Source organism: Eleutherodactylus coqui, chromosome 4 (assembly GCF_035609145.1).
Source record: "Eleutherodactylus coqui strain aEleCoq1 chromosome 4, aEleCoq1.hap1, whole genome shotgun sequence".
NCBI lineage: Eukaryota > Metazoa > Chordata > Amphibia > Anura > Eleutherodactylidae > Eleutherodactylus > Eleutherodactylus coqui.
Window position 1 is genome coordinate 206,154,928 of NC_089840.1, and position 18,528 is coordinate 206,173,455.

The 18,528-nt window shown below is 42.1% G+C and overlaps 2 protein-coding genes across 2 annotated transcripts in view; one reads left to right on the forward strand and one right to left on the reverse strand.

Annotated features, from left to right (window-relative positions):
- Positions 1–18,528, forward strand: part of LOC136625961 (WASH complex subunit 2C-like) — a 108,209-nt gene that overhangs the window by 17,020 nt on the left and 72,661 nt on the right. Inside the window, exon 2 of the mRNA XM_066600597.1 lies at positions 3,747–3,838. The gene's annotated coding sequence lies outside the window, so the exon portion shown is untranslated. The remainder of the gene's footprint in view (positions 1–3,746; positions 3,839–18,528) is intronic.
- LOC136625963 (beta-microseminoprotein-like) lies at positions 9,138–17,391 on the reverse strand. The gene is made up of 4 exons (XM_066600600.1): positions 17,327–17,391; positions 16,537–16,642; positions 13,652–13,757; positions 9,138–9,365 (listed from the first exon to the last, which is right to left on the reverse strand). Exons 1-4 carry the CDS (start codon positions 17,327–17,329, stop codon positions 9,236–9,238), a joined length of 345 nt encoding a protein of 114 aa, XP_066456697.1. The 5' UTR covers positions 17,330–17,391; the 3' UTR covers positions 9,138–9,235.

Consider the following 18,528-nt stretch of genomic DNA (forward strand, 5'->3'; position numbering starts at 1 on the left):
AAGGATTACTGGTACGTCTGCATCCAGGTCACATTCTGCATTGCAGGTATTCCCACTTTCAACGGGACGAGTTGTGTTTTTCAGTGGTACCATTTAACATACCATATAATGTATTGGAAGACTTTTAAAAATCAGGGTGAAATGGGAAGGAAAGCACAAATTTTTGAAGGGTGAGAGAGTATTACAGCCAGTATGGTCAGTAGTACGATTACAGTGATACCAAATTTATACAATGTTTTTAGATAGATAGATAGATAGCTATAGTAATACTTGGGGGCAAAAAAAACTGTTTCTAAGTATTCCAACTATTTTCTGAAAATACCTTTTTTTAAAAGAATTGCCTTCTGCCACCATATTTTTAACCCTATCACCTTTTTACTTTTTCATCAATGAGGCTGTGGGAGGACCAGTTTTTGTAGGGCAATCTGTAATTTGTATTGAACCAATTTGAGGAACATACGGCTTTTTGATCACGTTTTATTCCATTGTTTCTTGGAAATGGAGTGACCTAAAAAGCGTAATTCTGCCATTGCGATTTTTTTTATCTTATTGAGTTAACCACGCAGGGTTAATAATGTGATATTCTAATAAACTTGATCTTTACAGATGTAGTAAAACCAATTTTTAGATAGTTTTTTATTCTTTAAGCAACGAGTAGGAGGGTTTTTTTACGTCTTTATCATTTTTATTTTCCAATAATTAAAAAGTCTTTATTTCACTTATTTTTACTTTTTTATTAGTCTCAATAGGAGACTTAAACTTGTGATTGATTGCTTTTACAATATAATGCAATACCTTGGTATTGCATTGTGATGTATTCTAACAGGCTACCTATTAAAGATGTACCACAGGCATGTTCCTAATAGGCAAATGATCATTGCAGCCCTGGAACAGCCGTTTGGGGCATTTAAATCCTGATGAATCAGGGCATTTGAAGAGTTAACAGCCACAATCAGAGTTATCTCCAACAGCAGCTATTACATGGGATCCAGACAGTAAAAGATTAATATAGTTGGTTCTTCCCTCTGATAAGAGGATGCTTGTGTAAGGGCTCCTGCACACTTGCGTTTTTCTTGCATGTTTTTATTACGCAATATCGCTGCGTTTTTTCACGTGATCGTCAATGGGACTTTCTAATGTTTAAAACGCATCGCACAAAAATTGCAAAGCACAAACTAGCGATGCGTTTTTAACATTAGGAAGTCCCATTGACAATCGTGTTTAAAAAATGCAGCGATATCACGTGAAAGAAACACGCAAGAAAAATGCAAGTGTGCAGGAGCCCTAACTTACTTATGATGAGAAGTAGAGATGAGCGAGTATACTCACTAAGGCACATTACTCGATCGAGTAGTGCCTTAGCCAAGTATCTCCTCGCTCGTCTCTAAAGATTCGGGGGCCGGCAGGGAGCGGCCGGGGAGAGCGGGGAGGAGCGGAGGGGAGATCTCCCTCTCTCCCACCCGCACCCGAATCTTTAGAGACAAGCGGGGAGATACTCGGCTAAGGCACTATTCGCTCGAGTAATGTGCCTCAGCGAGTATACTCGCTTATCTCTAATGAGAAGTCATTTCATGGTCAGCTGAGCAATCCTTGAGAACTTTCCAGAACATCTGCCTGTAGAATGAGGTGGCTCGGTGACAGTACTGATCTGGCTGTCCAGAGGCTGGCAGAAACATCTGGAGCCCATAAGAAGAGGAAAAGTGGGACCCCAGCATCCAGATGTTGATTGGGCAACCAGACGTCTCTCCGTCATCCCTCCCCAAAGTAGGCCATAGTCGCGGTATTGCTTTAAGCAGGTCGTTGCCTGCTTCACGTGAGTGGACATTGTTTCAATAGTCTAATTCAGTTTTCGACTTAACAGACCTGAGTCTGTATCAGTAAGTCTCTGGACATGTTTTATACATATACATACACTAGGCCGGGTACCAGATACAGAACACATACAATACAAAACGAGATACATTGCAACATGAACATGATTTGTTCATTCGGCCAATAGAAAGCTGGGGATGACACTCATAGTTATTGTTTCTTTGTATCTAAAAGCTTCCCCCTCCAGGAATTTACAAGCTGTTCTTCTCAAAACTGAGTGTCTCTCGGTCTGAAGAATGTTGGCATGCTTTGCTTCGTCAGTTTCTACATTTTGAGCGGCGGCTTGTTGAGTGCTGTGATTCTGGAGTTGGGCGTTAGTTTGCTCCGGCGCTGCAGCTACTTGAGCAGCTGCTACTTTAGGTGCAGTTGTTGTCCTTCTACCCAAACAAATCTTTTGCTTGCTTGGCATCTTATATCTAAAACACCAAATCTGTTTGTTTGTGTCGTATACAAATACCCAGTTCTGATCCGATTTGAGTAAAATTTGGGATTTTGTGTTGCAATAGCAACCAATCATAGCTTTTTGTTAGTTATTCTGCTTAGGTAAAATGAAAGCTGCGCCATCATTGGTTGCTATATATTATTCTGCTGAGGTGAAATAAAAGCTGTGCTGTGATTGGTTGCTATTTCTTATACTGCTGGGGTAAAATAAAACCTGTGCTGTGATTGGTTGCCATTAGAGATGAGCGAGTATACTCGGTAAAGGCAATTGCTCGAGCGAGCATTGCCTTTATCGAGTACCTGCCCGCTCGAGATGAAAGGTTCGGGTGTCGGCACGGGGGAGCGGTGAGTAGCAGCTGTCAGCAGGAGGGAGCGGGGGGAGAGAGGGAGAGAGAGATCTCCCCTCCATTCTGCTCTCCCCCGCAGCTCCCTGCCCGCCGCCAGCACTCGAACCTTTCATCTCGAGCGGGCAGGTACTCGCTAAAGGCAATGCTCACTCGAGCAATTGCCTTTAGCGAGTATACTCGCTCATCTCTAGTTGCCATATATTAAACTGCTGAAGTAAAATAAAAGCTGCGCTGTAATTGATTGCTATGGGCAACAGTATTTAATTCTCTTAGTGCTGAGGAAAAATGAAAGCTGCTCTGTGAAACACAAATTGTCAGCCCTCAGTCTGACCCTTCTAGTGGGAATTACTTGTTGGAAATAACCAGGAATACTAAATTAAGTACTTAGAATCCAATAGTGAAAGCAAATTTTGGGGGTTGCTGTTTTAAAATTCAAGCAAAGGCAAAAAAAATGCAAATAAGGTTGCAGAGACAACAAAATTTCAGAATTTTTTTTTAGCCTATAAACTTCTCCGGGTCGAGATTATATTGTGTGCACAATTTTATGTCAATAATGAAAGCGCGTTCTGTGTGCACCTCTCATGCGTGCGGACAGCGCCCGTGTGAATGAGGCCTTACCTGTATGCCAGCTTCACATGGCCAGATTTTAATTGCGGAAACCGCGCTCGTCGCCCTTGCGGGCGATAAATGGTAATCCGTGCCTATTGAAAAGATAGGAGTTTTGTGTGTCCGCTCAGATGAGCGGATAGTAATTGCGATTTCCGCAAGTGGATTTAAAATTACAGCATGCTCTATTTTGGTGCGGAATCTGCACGGACGGCCTCCATTGAAGTCAGTGAAAGCCAACTGACCCACAGCCCATCCGCAATTGACCTGCGTCATCAACTAGCAACGCCGTCGTACAGTTTGTGCGTGATGCTCGAACAAACAGACATTTTAATTAGCAATTCAAATTCAGTTATTTGAGGCCGGCATTAATGTAATCATGTTTTAGCTTTTTGTAAGTAGAAATCAATCAGCATGTTGAAGAACTTGGCTTTGCGGTGCTTCACTAGTGGAGGATCTATTTGTCTGTTTCTCTTGCAGATTTAAAGGAACCACACCTCTTGGATAAGGGAGTAAACCAAAGCAACACCCTGAAGCTCTGACCATGGTTTGCTGTATGAGACTTGATTGAGGTACAACAAGTACAGAGTCTGATTACTCCTGCAAAGATAACACACCAATGCTGCTTGTGTAATCCCAGCTAAAATACTGAGAAAGGGGTGCAACAGCCCCGAAACGCATCTATTATTATATGCTGGATTAATTTTTTAATAAAAACAGAGGCGCTGAGCTCAAAAACACATCTCGTGCCTCTTTGAGTTAAATGGGATTGCACTTATAACCACATTTTCTTTCTACATTTAGGGAACCTTCAATGGCTCCAATGGCTCCATTCACATGTGCAATGTTTTAACGCTTGCGATGCAGCGTGAAAACAAGATCGCAGCATGTCAATTCTTTTGGCGATCTCGCCCATTGTTTCCAATGGGACCGGCGGCAGCAGCGCCCAGCCCTATTGAAATCAATGTAAACAGAATAAGATAAGCGCCCCTGAAAAAACCAAACAGCACCCAAATCAACATGAGTGAATAAGCGTCGTGCACTCACCTGGTGCTCGGTGGACTTCTCTGGTAAGAGAAACCACCGGCGCCTACATCCACGTTCTCCTTCAATAAATATCTTTAACTCCTGATTCAGTTCACAGGAGAGTCATCCTGGGAAATACACCCACTGGGGGAACAGAAGACCTATATGTCACACTCCTAGAAGTAGTCCAACCTCAATCTGTTAGTCAGCTTAGAAGAAAAGAGATGTTTTGGATTTTTAAATTGAAAGCATTAAATCCATTAGGATTAAATTAAATATTAGAAAAAAATTAGAAATCTTATAGTTTATTAGAATAATAATACCAATAAATGTAATTAGATGTTCAGATAGTAGGTATGGTGATAATATGGAATCTTTTAGTACTAGTTAAGTATTTAAGCATTTTAAGCTGTATTGTTATAGCTCTATAGGATAGTAATTTTATGTTATTAAATTTTATATAAAGTTATGTATTTATGTTTTTTAAAATGATACTGTGATAATGTATATATTTCATTGATATTTAACGATAGTAGCTTTATGTAATAATTACATGATAACGAATATAAAGATATAATATATGATATTGATGTAGGGATGGGTTAAATATAATGGAATGATTTTAGAATGATACTACTATAATTTATATGAATCATTAGTATTTAATGGTATTAGTTTTATGTTATAATCACATGAGAACAAGTATAGTAATGTAATATATATGGTAGTGATGAGATCGATGCAGGAATGGGTTAAATATTACAGAAAACACTCCGCTACATTAGAGGTGGAATTTATGAACGAATTGATACATGGAACGCATAGTGCGTTCCACTACGGAGAAGCAGTGATGTATGTAGTCACGTGAGTGGAAAGACATTCCCTCTGACGATGGGGGGGGGGGGGCGGGAAGAAGGATGAGCGTCTACCGTGAGCTCTTTGTAAATTGTAAGTGTGCTTTGTACTTTTGATACGACTGCTTTTTGGGAGACTCCGGAGCACGGGGATCTTTTTTCTTTGATTGAAATCAATGTGAGATGATCGCGATTCTCTGCCACTGGGGGTAGGGGGCGTGGAATGTAAGCCCTACCCCAAAAATAATCTCAAACTGTAGAAAAAAAAAACCCTCTTAATACATTACCTTAGAAGCACTGTCATTTCCAGCGCATCTACTAGCAGGTCCCTGACACTCTTCTTCAGCCTCTCTTCTGGCCAGGGATTGAAAAATCCCCACCTCCTCAAAGGGCTGTATCTGATTGGCTGAGTGCTCAGCAAATCACAGGCAGCGTTCAGCCATTAATGGAATGACAGCTGAGCGCTGCCTCTGGTTGTTCACAGTGCTCAGCCAATCAGAAGCAGCGCTTTCAGGAGGCAGGGATTTTTCCCTGCGTACCTGTCATTTATGTAATGCGGATGACCACAGACCCGTGCCGTCACTCATGCATGCACAGTACAAATTTTTTTAAAATATTTGTTTTTCCTGCGTCGCTAGGCAATGACTCAGGTCAATTGCGGATGGGCTGTGGGTCGGTTGGCTTTCATTGACTTCAATTGAGACTGTCCGTGCAGATTCTGCACCAAAATAGAACATGCTGCAATTTTAAATCCACTTGCGGAAATAGCAATTATTATCCACTCATCTGAGCGGACACACAAAACTCCTATCTTTTGAATAAGAGCGGATTACCACGTATCGCCCGCTCGTTGCCCTCGCGGGCGATACATGGTAATGCTTGCTTTCCATACACTCCTATGGGAGCTGGAAAGCATGCATCCCGCACCTCAAAACCTGTGGACTGCCTACTTCAAGTAGTTTGAATTAGCCCGTTCACGCGATCTTTAGAGCAGTGTAGCCGCAAGCTATGCACGCACCTACACTGCGGGCAGACAGCGACCGTGAAAGAGCCCTAACTTTGTATTCTGCTGGCTGAATAATTGCTACCCGTATCTACTAGAAACTATTTACAGAAGAGCAAAATCTAACTTCTAGCCACCGAACTGCATTCCTTCACCCTGATCTTGTTTTAACACACAAAGTAACATTCCATTTATATTTTAAAATAAGGGTCACAAAAGTTGTAACATAATTCTAACATTCCCATACAGATTATTATTTAACCCCTTCAGTGGCGGGTTTCTTACTACCCTGTCAGACCCACCAGGGCAGGTTTTTTTAAATCATTTAATTTGAACTCATTTTCCAGTTGCGTTCCAAGAGCCCTCAGAGCTCCAGTAAATATTGTCACAGTGTGTGGACATAAAACCGAACAAAACAACAGAAAATAAATTATATGAAAGTATTAAGTATTGCATTATTGGGTATAGAATCCCTAAATAGTCCAGACTAAGTGTGCTGTTAGGGCCCATTTATACTCAACAATTCTTGCTCAAAAATCGCTCGAAGCCGTCTTTTGAGTGAGAATCGTTGGGTCTAACTGCACAGACATTGTGCAGTTTTCGTTAACGAGTTTTTCATCGTCCTCTTTCAGCAAGCTGCTACAGCTCTTTCATTAGGCAGGGATTTTAAATCCCCGCCGGATGAAAGAACTTCAGAGCAGTGCAGGGAGAAGACTCGGCTAAACGCGGTGGCGTCCCAGCTACGGCGGAGAGGTGAGTATATATTTTTTTATTTTTCACATATGCAGGGATGATTTTCAGGGAAGGGCTTATATTTAAATCCCTTCCCCGAAAATCACTGCAGGGTTGCCTGTGTTCTGCATACCCTGCTCGGAGCGCTCAGCTGTACACCAGCTAGGCGCTCCAAGAACACAACAGCTGTATGCAGAAGATAGCGGTCCCACTTGTCTTCTGCATACAGCGTGAACCTTCATTTACACACTTATGCAAAGTGAACGTTCAAAACTGTCACTCAAACTGAAGTTTTGAGCGACTTTTAAGCGATCATCTTGCCGTGTAAATGCACACAACGATTATCGCTCAAAAAGATGTCTTTTGAGTGATAATTGTTGTGTCTAAATTAGGCATTAATCAATTAGGTAAGGCGCACCCAATGTCTGGAGGGGATAGAGCATCAAGTTTCTCAGCCCCAGGAAGTCTAGCTGACCAAACTAGTTGATCATGAGACTAACCCACCTATTATTCTAAAAAAGACAGGTATATCAAAGCCATTTAAGGGCAGCGATTTGGTAAAGCTAAAAGGTGTGTAGTGCAAGAACCGAACATACAACATCATGAATAGAGATGAGCGAGCACGCTCGGTTAAGGCTGATGCTCGAGCGAGCATCGGTCTTCTCGAGTAACTGATTACTCGTCCAAGCAAATGCAGGGGGGTGAGCGGGAGTGGAGGGGGGGGGACAGTGGGGGGAGAGAGAGCATTTGCTCGGACAAGTAATCAGTTACTCGAGAAGACCGATGCTCACTCGAGCATCAGCCTTAACCGAGCGTGCTCGCTCATCTCTAATCATGAATCTTTGTGGAATAGAGTGAACCAATTAGCACTGTGGCATACTTGCAGTATAGGCGACTGTGGTTGAAGGGCCTGTGAGGGGTGGGGCTGGCTCTACTGTAGCTGGGAATTGGGTCAGGTTAGGAGCTTTGGGGGCGGGGTTTTCTATTATGCGATCGGAGGGCGGGTTGTTTCAAGATTACAAGTTATTATGCCCTATTCGCAGGATAGTGGAGTGGGGGTTCACAACTGTGCTTCTGGATATGAAGTTATATGGACAGGGAAACTGCTGAGTAAGGCTCTGTTCACATCACGTCAGAGTCCTCTGTTGGAGGCAATATTTTCTAAAAAGTACATCTAACTGTAGTCTTCGACATATGCCATTGGGCTATATAGGCTTTTGGGTCATATGTTGCCCATGTGGTCTCAATGTTAAAAAAAACATATCTTGATGCCATTGTATACATTTTTACACTGGATATTTCTGTATTGAATAATGTAGCTCGCAGCTTTAGGCCTCCTGCAGATGGCCAGGTCAGATCTCGCTGCGAAAATTCTTGCAGCGGGATGTGAGCCGTGCCCCTGCGGCTCACCTATTCCCGGCGTCTCCTCCGCTCTGGTATGTGCTGGCTGCCGCCAAGTAACGTTTCTGTGCTGGCGTCTGTGAGGCTCGCACAGAAATAGGACATGCCGCGATTTGTTTACTGCGCGAGTTTTCACACTGTCAAATCGCGGCTGTCTGCATAGGATTGCATTATCGAATGCAATCCTATGGCGATAGGCACGGGCGGAAATTCTGCAGGAAATCCCACCTCGGAATTTCTGCCCATGTGCAGGAGGCCTTAAGCAAGCCCTAAAAACACATCTTCTTAAGGAGGCCTACTATAATCTAAACTTTTCTTTATGCATCCAGCTTCTACAAGCAAAATCTTGTCCACTTTATGGCCTAATGCTGGGGTGGCGAGCCGCAGGCTGAATTGCCAAGCAGAATTTCCGCACGGAAATTTCATGGCAATTCTGCCCTGTGTGAACCCAGCCTTAGGGTGCAAACAGATGGAGGCATGTGCTAATATGCTCACCGCTCTAGAGCGTATTAGCACATGCACTGAGGGTTGTTTTTCTGGTTGGACTATTCAAACTCTGCACTATTACGTGCGCTATGGTGTGAAGTTTGAATGGACAGCATAGGGGAAAAAATTACCCTTCTTCAGGTGCAACTACGCTCCGTATCGGCGAGCGTAGTTGTGCATATGGCCATATGTTTTCACTCTAATACTTAGCATTTATCTTGCGCCTGGATAATAAATGTTCCTGGAGGGTTTATGAAAACTGTCAGTTCTCCATGTGTATTTATAGTGATGGAAAGTCAAAATAAACTACACTTAGAAGTCATTTTTAAGGGATTATTCTGTATCCTTAATTCAATGAACAAGATCCAATGCAAGAAACACACTTTTTATTTTACATTAACTTGTACAATGTAAATAAATGTGACCGTTCTCTTTAATAAAGATGAGTACTGAGACTGACAACATGTTCATCCCACCATTCCGTACGATGTACACTGTCTGTTTGGATCGCTATTTGGAATCAGCTTGTAAACACAATCCTTTCGGTCAAACACGAAGTTGCATCTGTCCGGATCATAGTCGACTGGTCTACCGTAACTAAATGGAACAGATGAGTATTACAAATCTATACAGTATTTATAAAAGTATAAGCAAAACTCTTGTCCTATGTATGACTGTATAAAGCCCAGATCGGCAGTGCATGGATTACGATCAGGTTGATCACACAAGTCCCGAGTAGATCATAGGCATCAGTGGCTTCCACTTTCAACCCTATCCTTGTTCTTAAAATGTAAGTGAAATCGAAAACTGTGCCCCATATAGTTCGACTTCGTAGACTACAGCCCATTTTACAACCACGGCTTGTGGGAAGGCAGGTCCTCAACACGGACAAGCATGATGACATAAACATGCCTACCTGAACTGTTCTACAATAAGCTCAAGGTACAGGTTAGTCGAGACCTTTAGTGGGCAATGTGGGAATGAGATTGGATGAAAATGTTCCCTTTTTTGGTGTTTTAAAACACAGAATTAAATGCTCTGCATAGGGAGACAATTATGTTTGGGGGACACTCTGATACATTTATTTTGGAAAACACCACTATTAACCCCTTAGTGACGAAGCCCGTTTGCATCTTAATGACCAAGCCAAATTTTAGAAATCTTACGTGTCACTTTAACATAGAATAACTCCGTAAAGGTTTTGCATATCCAACTGATTCTGACATTGTTTTTTTGCCACATATTGCCATTTTTTCACATTTTCAATTACAATATCTCAAATATGTGCAAACATACTGTACACATTTTTTATTTTATATATATATATTTACTTTATTCTGGATGCACATTTAAAAACATTAATTATTAACAATTTGAGAAACATTTTGTTTTCCTACACCAAGCCAAGATTACAAAGGCTCATAGTTGTCAGATTGATATATACACCCACAAATGACCCCATTAAAAAATATATACATCTTAATATATTCACTGAGGGGGTCAGGAGTATTTTGACCCCACAGTATTTTTCTCAGGAGTTGATGCAATTTAGGGGAGAAAATATAAAATTTCATTTTGCAAATATGTCATTTTAAGCAGTTTTTTTTCTATAGTGCACATGAAAATGAGGATTTTCATCGCAAATTGGATACCCCTGTTTGTTCTGTGTTCAGAGACCTACCCATTGTGACCCTAATATTATGTCCAACTGCACAACGGGGTCCAAAATGAAAGAAGCAACCGGTGGCTTTCAGAACAGAAATTTTGCTTGAAAGTGTTTCAGGCCCCATTGCCCACTTGTAGAGCCCTTGAGCGTCCAAAACGATGGAGAACCCCCACAAATGACCCCACTTTGAAAACTAGACCCCTTAACAATTCATTTAGTGGTGTACTGCATATTTTGATCCCACAGTTTTTGAATAAATCTTAGCAAAGCAGAAGTAAAAAAAATTACTATTTTAATTTTTTGGGCAATTGTGTCATTTTTTTTTGTACAGCACACATATGAATGAAGACTAGCACCCCCAAAATGGATACCCCTGTTTGTCCCGTGTTCAGAAATATACCCATTATAGCCCCAATCTACTTATAGGACACATGGCTTGGCCTGTAATGGACGGAACACCCACTGAATTTCAGGGCACAACTGAATAAATTTCACTTGTGCAGAACAAAAATGACTCCCTAAAAATAATCCCTCCCTTCATGCCCTTTTTGACATTCCCTATATCTTAAATAAAAGTAATAATGTAAACTGTGTGGTATGTCTGAAAATGGGTAATTACAGAGGCCCGATTGAGATGGGCATATGGGGCAATACAACCAGGTATCCCTCCTTCTCCCATGCTTTTTGTGCGGGGATTTCTTGACCTTAGTGGAGGGAGGGATTGTAAAAAAAAAAGTGGCGCTCTGTGAGGCTTCGTAAGCTCTCTGAGGTGCGGCGGTCTCAAACAGAAGGCATTCAACAAGCTGCTCCTGGAACTGCAGGAAGGTGAGCGTTTCCTGGGCTTCTTGGAAATTACGTATTACAGGTAGTAATCTGAATAATGCCGGGCTCACACGGCTGTACGTGGAATCCGCTCGGGGAGGTCTAGAGAGGATCCCAGCTGTAAGCTCAACCATGGCCCTGTGTATGGCTGCATAATGTATTGCGCATAACTGCGTACTCAGACAGGCGGTCAGGCTCAGTACACCATTTTTTGTTTATTTTTTCCGTGCCGTCACTTAGCGATGATGCGGGTACCCGCAGGCCGTACACAAGCACAGTAATAAACATGGATCTGTACCAGAGACTTCTGCAAGGATCCTCTCCACACCTTCATGAGAAAATAGTCTCCCAACGCCCCTTCATTTTAACTTAGACTGTTAATCATAACACTTTCCCTGATTGTCTTCATCCCCAATACCACCAACACAATCTCCACACCCCTTTTTTTTAACCTTCCCTGCCCTTTACCCACCCCCGCCTTCTTTTGGTTTATAGCTCCTGGTTTATAAATGTTTTCATCATAAATATGGGAGAAGTGTTTTTTTAACTTTTATATAATAATAAAAACTTTATTTTACTTTTTTTCGTCCTCTAGGGCAATGGTTCTCAACCTTTTTCAGCCCAGTGCTCCCTTTAGGTAAACTCAGTCAAAGTTTACCTTATTTACAAAGTTTAAAGTACAAATTTAAATACTGAATAGTTTTTTTAGAAAGTTTGAAAGTGTTTAACAGATTAGCATTAATTGTGAAAACATGTATTTTAGTCAGCTAAATTTTAGCTGCTAAAGGCTGCCTGCAGACGGGCGGAAATTTCGCGGCAGGATTTCCCACGGAATTTCCGCCCTTGGAAGCTGCCATAGGATTGCATTAGCAAATGCAATCCTAGGCAGACAGCCGTGGTTTGTCCGCGCGACAAACAAACCAAGGCATGCTCTAATTCTGTGCGGGCACAGAAACGTCACTCGACGGCTCCGGTCTGCGCATGCGCTGGCTGCCTGGCAGCCGGAACATGAAAGAGCCGGAGCTGCGGGGCGTGGGTGAGTACGCGCTGCTCTCTCCAGGGGCTTGGGTCGGGTCCCGCGGTGAGAATTCTCACAGCCGGATCCGACCTGGCTGTCTGCAGGCGGCGAGAGTGTAGGGGTAAATATTTAAAAACAAGTTCATTGTGGATACAATAATAAATAGGTTTTATTGTAGAAGATAATTTTTGGGGGGGAAGCAAGCAATAATACTACGTTTAATTATCATTCAATAGAAACGTATAAGGAAAATGCAAGATACACCTTAATCCTTAATGGTCAGAAGACTATTTAAAATGTAAGAACAATGAAATTCAACTAATAATAATAAAAATGTTTGCCACAATCAATCTGTGTCAATAATGGCTTGGGCCTGATGAGCAGAACCTTTAATAACTGATGCTTTGATTAGTTATATAATATAACTAAGTATCCACCGCTAACATAAGGATAGATATCGATAAGACACTATCCGCATATTGTTGTGCATACTATAGCCTGTGGCGGTGTATACTTTTTTGACCAAAAGTTTATTATAAATTGGTCCTACACCGCTTCCACCACGACACTGGCATAGTGTAGCGCTAACTGAAATATGTGATAAACACTAGTACGACATCTATAAAATAATAATACAGGGTGTATTGTCAAACCAGGTTTATATTTATGTTTTGTCTCTGTTTAAAGTGGTTGGTCCATTAATTTTAAAATACTATTAAAAGTTATATTTTAGATAACTATATTTGGTAGGTTCTCTACAGTGATTTTGTCTATATAGAAGAACCGATCTGTCTCTGTGACCAAGTTGAAAGAACTAGCCAATCAAGATAATATTGTCATAAAAAAGGGGCAATCTGTTAAACCGTGCCATAAACCACAGGCACATCTTAATGGGCAGAAATACATGACACCCAATGGGCACCCCACGATCTCATCGAGACATTTAAATGCCTGTCAGAATTGACAATGACTCAAACCCCTGAGCAATGGAACCTTATTGCTCAGGCAGATGCTCACTTCTGCCCGGCAGCATCTGTGTCATATTATCTCCACCTAAAATCCGTCTCTACATGTCTTATTGAAATATGATTTATAACCCCCTGTAATTTAAAGCATGCATTTTGTATGGTGTTTCCATATTTTTGTCCACCCCTTGTATTTAACACAGCTGCATTTTGGTTCCAGCCCAGCCCTGTTGCCCTCCATGTGTGAGAGAAATCATCAAGTTCTTCAGTTTGAACTTTTTTTTATAAACTCAAGAGTATAGTATCTGTTATTGTACATACACTGCGTCTTCATAGCGCTGATTACATACACTTGCTGGTGCTAATATACTGCAGTATTCCTTATATTGAAAAAGTAAAGGGTTTATCTTACGCTGTGCAGCATTCGTAGTCTCCAGAAGAACCACATGTGCAGTCCAAGCAATCTTTTGTCCGCCACTCACTGTTGAGTGGATGCATCTTTTTTCTAAAGTAGCAACCTAGAAACAAAAAATGTTACAATAAAAATGAAACTAAGAATCCTATATGTCCCTATATGAACTAAGACAATCAGAAACCTGTTTCTTCTGACATCGCAGGAGGTCTGGGCATTGGGACCTTAACAACAGACACTAAGGGCTTAAACAGATGGGCGTGATTTAGTCCCATTATGTGGCCGTGAAAATCACGGTCGCATAACGGGACTGAACAAAACAATTGATTTCAAGGGTTTGTTTTCACTAGCGATATTCTTGCCTGTTAATACTACGTGCGAGTAAGATAAGACAGGACCTACCGTGTTTCCCCGTAAATAAGACAGTGTCTTATATTAATTTTTTTTTCAAAAAGGTTTAACTTTTTTACATGTATAGGTGCCTGGACACTATTTAAATTGACTTTTTAAATTAGCTGTTAGCAGGGCTTAATTTTGGAGAAGGGCTTATATTTCAAGCATCCTCAAAAAGCCTGAAAAATCATTTTGCATCCTCAAAAGTTCTGGAAAATCATACTATGTCTTATTTTCAGGGAAACAGGGTAACTTCTATGTTTTTTTTTCAAAAACGCATGCAATAGTGCAGAGTTAAAATGGTCCTTAAAAAACAAACGCTGGTTCATGCCCAACTACACTCCATAATGGCAAGCATAGCTGCGCATATACCCGCCTGTTAAAGCCCTAAGATGCAGCTATATTATGGACATCTGACCTTGACCTAAGGGTATATTTACACGTGGCATATGTGTTGCAGAAATTTCTGCAATTAAGGGCAGTTTCAGATGATCGTATGTGCAACTACGCTCACCGCTACGGAGGGTAGTTGTGCAGGAACGTTTTTTGTTCCTCCAGTCATTCAAACTCTGCGCAGGAAAGATAGGGCAAGTCCTATTTTTCTCACACCCTAGAATAGAGCTAGTGAAAACGAAACCATTGAAATCAGTGACAAATACATGTCAATGTACGGCCGAAGGCCAATTAGGGACTGAGGCCTCATGGAATCTGAGCGGAAATGGTTTTTGAAAGGTTTTTGGCCATTAATTATTATTAGGTAGGTATTTAATAGATGTTATATGAGTTCACTACAGGGTCAGCTGTGTGCAGGCTGGAAGGTGCCGAAGCCAGCCGGGGAGCCCTAGGATGGGTGGTGATTGGTCTGAAGAAAATGGCTGGAAGAAGCCTGAGGGATCCTTCTGTGAGGCTCGGGCCCTAGCAACAAGAGCTGATTGTAGGAGTGATTGGTGAGAGAAAGCTGATATAAGGAGCTGCTGACAGGGCAGTGGCTTCAGTTTTTTCTACAGTACCACAAGATTGTCCCTCCTGCCCGCCCTCTTGTTTAGCTTCCAACTTGTGGCGGCATGTTTAAATGGGGGAATGCTGCCCGCCTCCTGCGGGTGGGTATAAAGATGGATTAAAGATTGGTTATTGGTGTAGACTTGAGTATGTAGGACTCAGTCTACATGTTATATATGTTGGGTTTTGAGTTATCAATATTTAAAAGTTAACCCCGTTGAAAATAAATGCCACAACCTTTCAAATCCATGTTGGCGTCTGTGGTTTTTATATCAGGTATATGTTAAGATATTAATATAGAGCATAAGATTCCATGTGTTTAAGCCCTAAATATCTCTTTGATACTTCTGCATGGAGTTGTTTATGCAGCAAGTGATTGGATTTTAATCCAATTCAGATGACCCTGGATTTTAACCCTATACAGAACATTCACATAAATTTCTGTAACAGGTCTGCCCCTGGCTGCATTTACACGAACGTATATCCGCTCGGTTTTCACGCCGAGCCGATATACGTCGTCCTCATCTGCAGGGGGGGGGATGGAAGAGCCAGGAGCAGGAACTCAGCTCCCGCCCCCTCTCTGCCTCCTCTCCACCCCTCTGCACTATTTGCAATGGGGAGAGGCGGGGCAGGGGCGGGGCTAATTCTCGGAACTTAGCCCCGCCCCTGTCCCAGCTCTTTTCACACCATATACGTTCGTGTGAATGCAGCCTCATGCAAATGTAGCTTTAGGGTTAATCAAGTTAATCTATTAATTGGTTAATCAAGCGCCGGCTCTCATTGGCTGACATAGTGCTCGATTAACCAATCAGAGCATAAGCTTGCTGGAGGTGGGGTATTCTTCGTGGAAAACTGCTCTGTTGGCATGAAGGAGGACACGGCAGCCTGCAGCAGCGACGTAGACCAGTGCGAGGGACCAAAACACTGGCTGCTAGGTGAGTATTATTAGACACCCCCTGAAAATAAGACACCGAGCCTCTTTTGAGGCAAAAAATAATATAAGGCAGTGTCTTATTTTCGGGGGAAACACGGTAACTACAATTTCAACCAGTACACTAGAGCAGGGGTCCCCAACTCCAGTCCTCAAGGACCACCAACAGGTCATGTTTTCTGGATATCCTATAGTAAGAACAGCTGTGGCAATGTCTGAGGCACCAACAATAATTACATCACCTGTGCAATACTAAGGAAATCCTGAAAACATGACCTGTTAGTGGTCCCTGAGGACTGGAGTTGGGGAACACTGCACTAGAGTATAAAAAAGCTAATAGAGCTAGTTAGACTAGTCAACTACATTATGTGAAACTTCAAAACTAGAAGTCTATTTTGTCTAGTACTAATAGATCAAATTATCACTAGTAAACTACTGAAAACTTTAAAATTATAATCTACAGCCACTACCGTAGTACAACCTCAAAAATAATGATAAATTATAATAACAATACCACTAATAATAATAATTGCTTATTTGTGGTAAAAGTACTCCCACTCACCTTTAGGTTCTTGACCCGCTATGACTTCAATATCCGATCGGTAACAGGCTGCACTGCATAAGACCACAAGGATTCCGGCACCAAATGCAACTGCCACAAATACTTTCTGAGGTGTGTGAAATAAAAACATGGCAGAGGTAATACATGAGGTGTGCAGATGACACTTACAGGCCAGCTCTACATCTGCAATCAATTTGTTTATTACACCAAAACATGATTTACAGCATAAAGAATCACTACACGTCCGGTGTCACCCGACTGTATATGAACTGCATATTATGCGGGCTCAGTACACCCTTGTGATATGCGGTAACTCGCAGGGAATCTATTACATTGCTTTATGCAGTTCTGCTCACATTAGCATGTCGGAATTCCGCAATGTGCGCACATACTTTTAGGTTAATTTCACTTGAAATCGTGCTCACCAATGTGTGATATTTTAAAAACACTTTGCATCACTTCAGGGAAAGCCGTGGCGGAGAATTGCGGAGTGTTTCCCATTGTTCTCAATGAGACACCTTGCATTGCACCACACTAATGTGCACCTCGTGTGCTGACCATAACCTGCCCGGGGATGGAGGAGTCTGGTTATATTCCATACGGAGCGCCGTGCCCAGCAGGTCCCTTGTGTCTGTGAGTAATCTGGGGAAGATGGTTACTGCTGCTGATGGATAGATTGGTGGGGAAGGAATCGGGACGTGTTTCCTGCCTATAGGGGTGGTGGGACAATCCTGGATTTTGGTAACAGTTGGGGGGAATGCTGATAGCAATATAGCAATATGATACTTACCATCGTGAGAAGTTCTCTGCAGTTACTAAACCTTGTGATCAGCGGTGTTTATACTCTCAGCTGAGTCAACATTGTGAAACTACTTTCTCCAGTAAAAATTGCTGTTTTTCTCCTTATTTGTTTCCCAGAGTTCTCATTTGGCAAGGATTTCTTTCTGATTTACGGACCACAATAATTTTTGTGTGCACAGTAAATCTGGAATAACAACTACATTTATAACTGATTATTTTTTTGCATTTTCACTTTATGAGAAAAGGGTGTCTTGAATACTTGTTGTATTCAATTTTTCCACTTTTAGCAGGTTTTTCATATGTCAGTCTGTACAAGTAGCTATAAGCCTGTGCTGTGTACTTACAGATCACAATATCAAGCTCATCATCAAGCTAGCACACACAAACGTGGATCGAATACATATACAAAGTGTTCTCCCTGAACGTGGCTGCGCTGCACACACACCAGATGGCTTCCATTTCCAAATAACATTGCTAACAGTGGACTTTGGAAGGTTCAAAAGCTCCGCAATGTCCTATATATGTGGTGGCGAATCTATGGCACACATGCCGGGGGGGGGGTGACGCAGAGCCCTCTCTGCTGGCACGCACATGCTCTGACGGCTCCCAGGCCAGTAATCATGTTGTGGCGCTGATCCTGGTGTATACTCTGACATTAGTGTGCGCACCCTGGATCCTCCTCCACTGACCTCTCCCCCTTAGTTACGCCGGAGAGGTGAATAGAGGAAGTGTTCCAAGCGTACACACTGCCGACCGATTGTGCAACTGGGAGGATCAGCGCTGACTACAAGAAGTAGGTAAGTATATGGGTTGGGGGGGGGGGTAATATTACTACTGGGGCTACTGTGGGGTTAATATTACTACTGAGGAGGTTATTATTTCTACTGAGGCTACTGAGGGGGTTATTATTATTACTAGGGCTACTGAAGGGGTTATTATTACTACTAGGGCTACTGAGGGGTTAATATTGCTACTGGGGCTATTGAGGCAGTTAATATTACTAATGGGGCTACTGAGGGGGTTAATATTACTACTGGGGCTACTGACGGGTTAACATTGCTACTGAGGGAGTTAATATTACTACTGGGGCTATTGATGGAGATAATATTACTACTGGGGCTACTGAGGGGTTAATATTGCTACTGGGGCTATTGAGGCAGTTAATATTACTACTGAGGGCCACTGTGGGGT

Excerpts from the sequence above, each read along its gene's own strand:
- LOC136625963 (XM_066600600.1), bottom strand. Across the intron at positions 13,758-16,536 it reads AGCGGGTCAAGAACCTAAAG|GTTGCTACTTTAGAAAAAAG; the intron begins GTGAGTGGGAGT and ends TTTTGTTTCTAG. Across the intron at positions 9,366-13,651 it reads GACTACGAATGCTGCACAGC|TTACGGTAGACCAGTCGACT; the intron begins GTAAGATAAACC and ends TGTTCCATTTAG.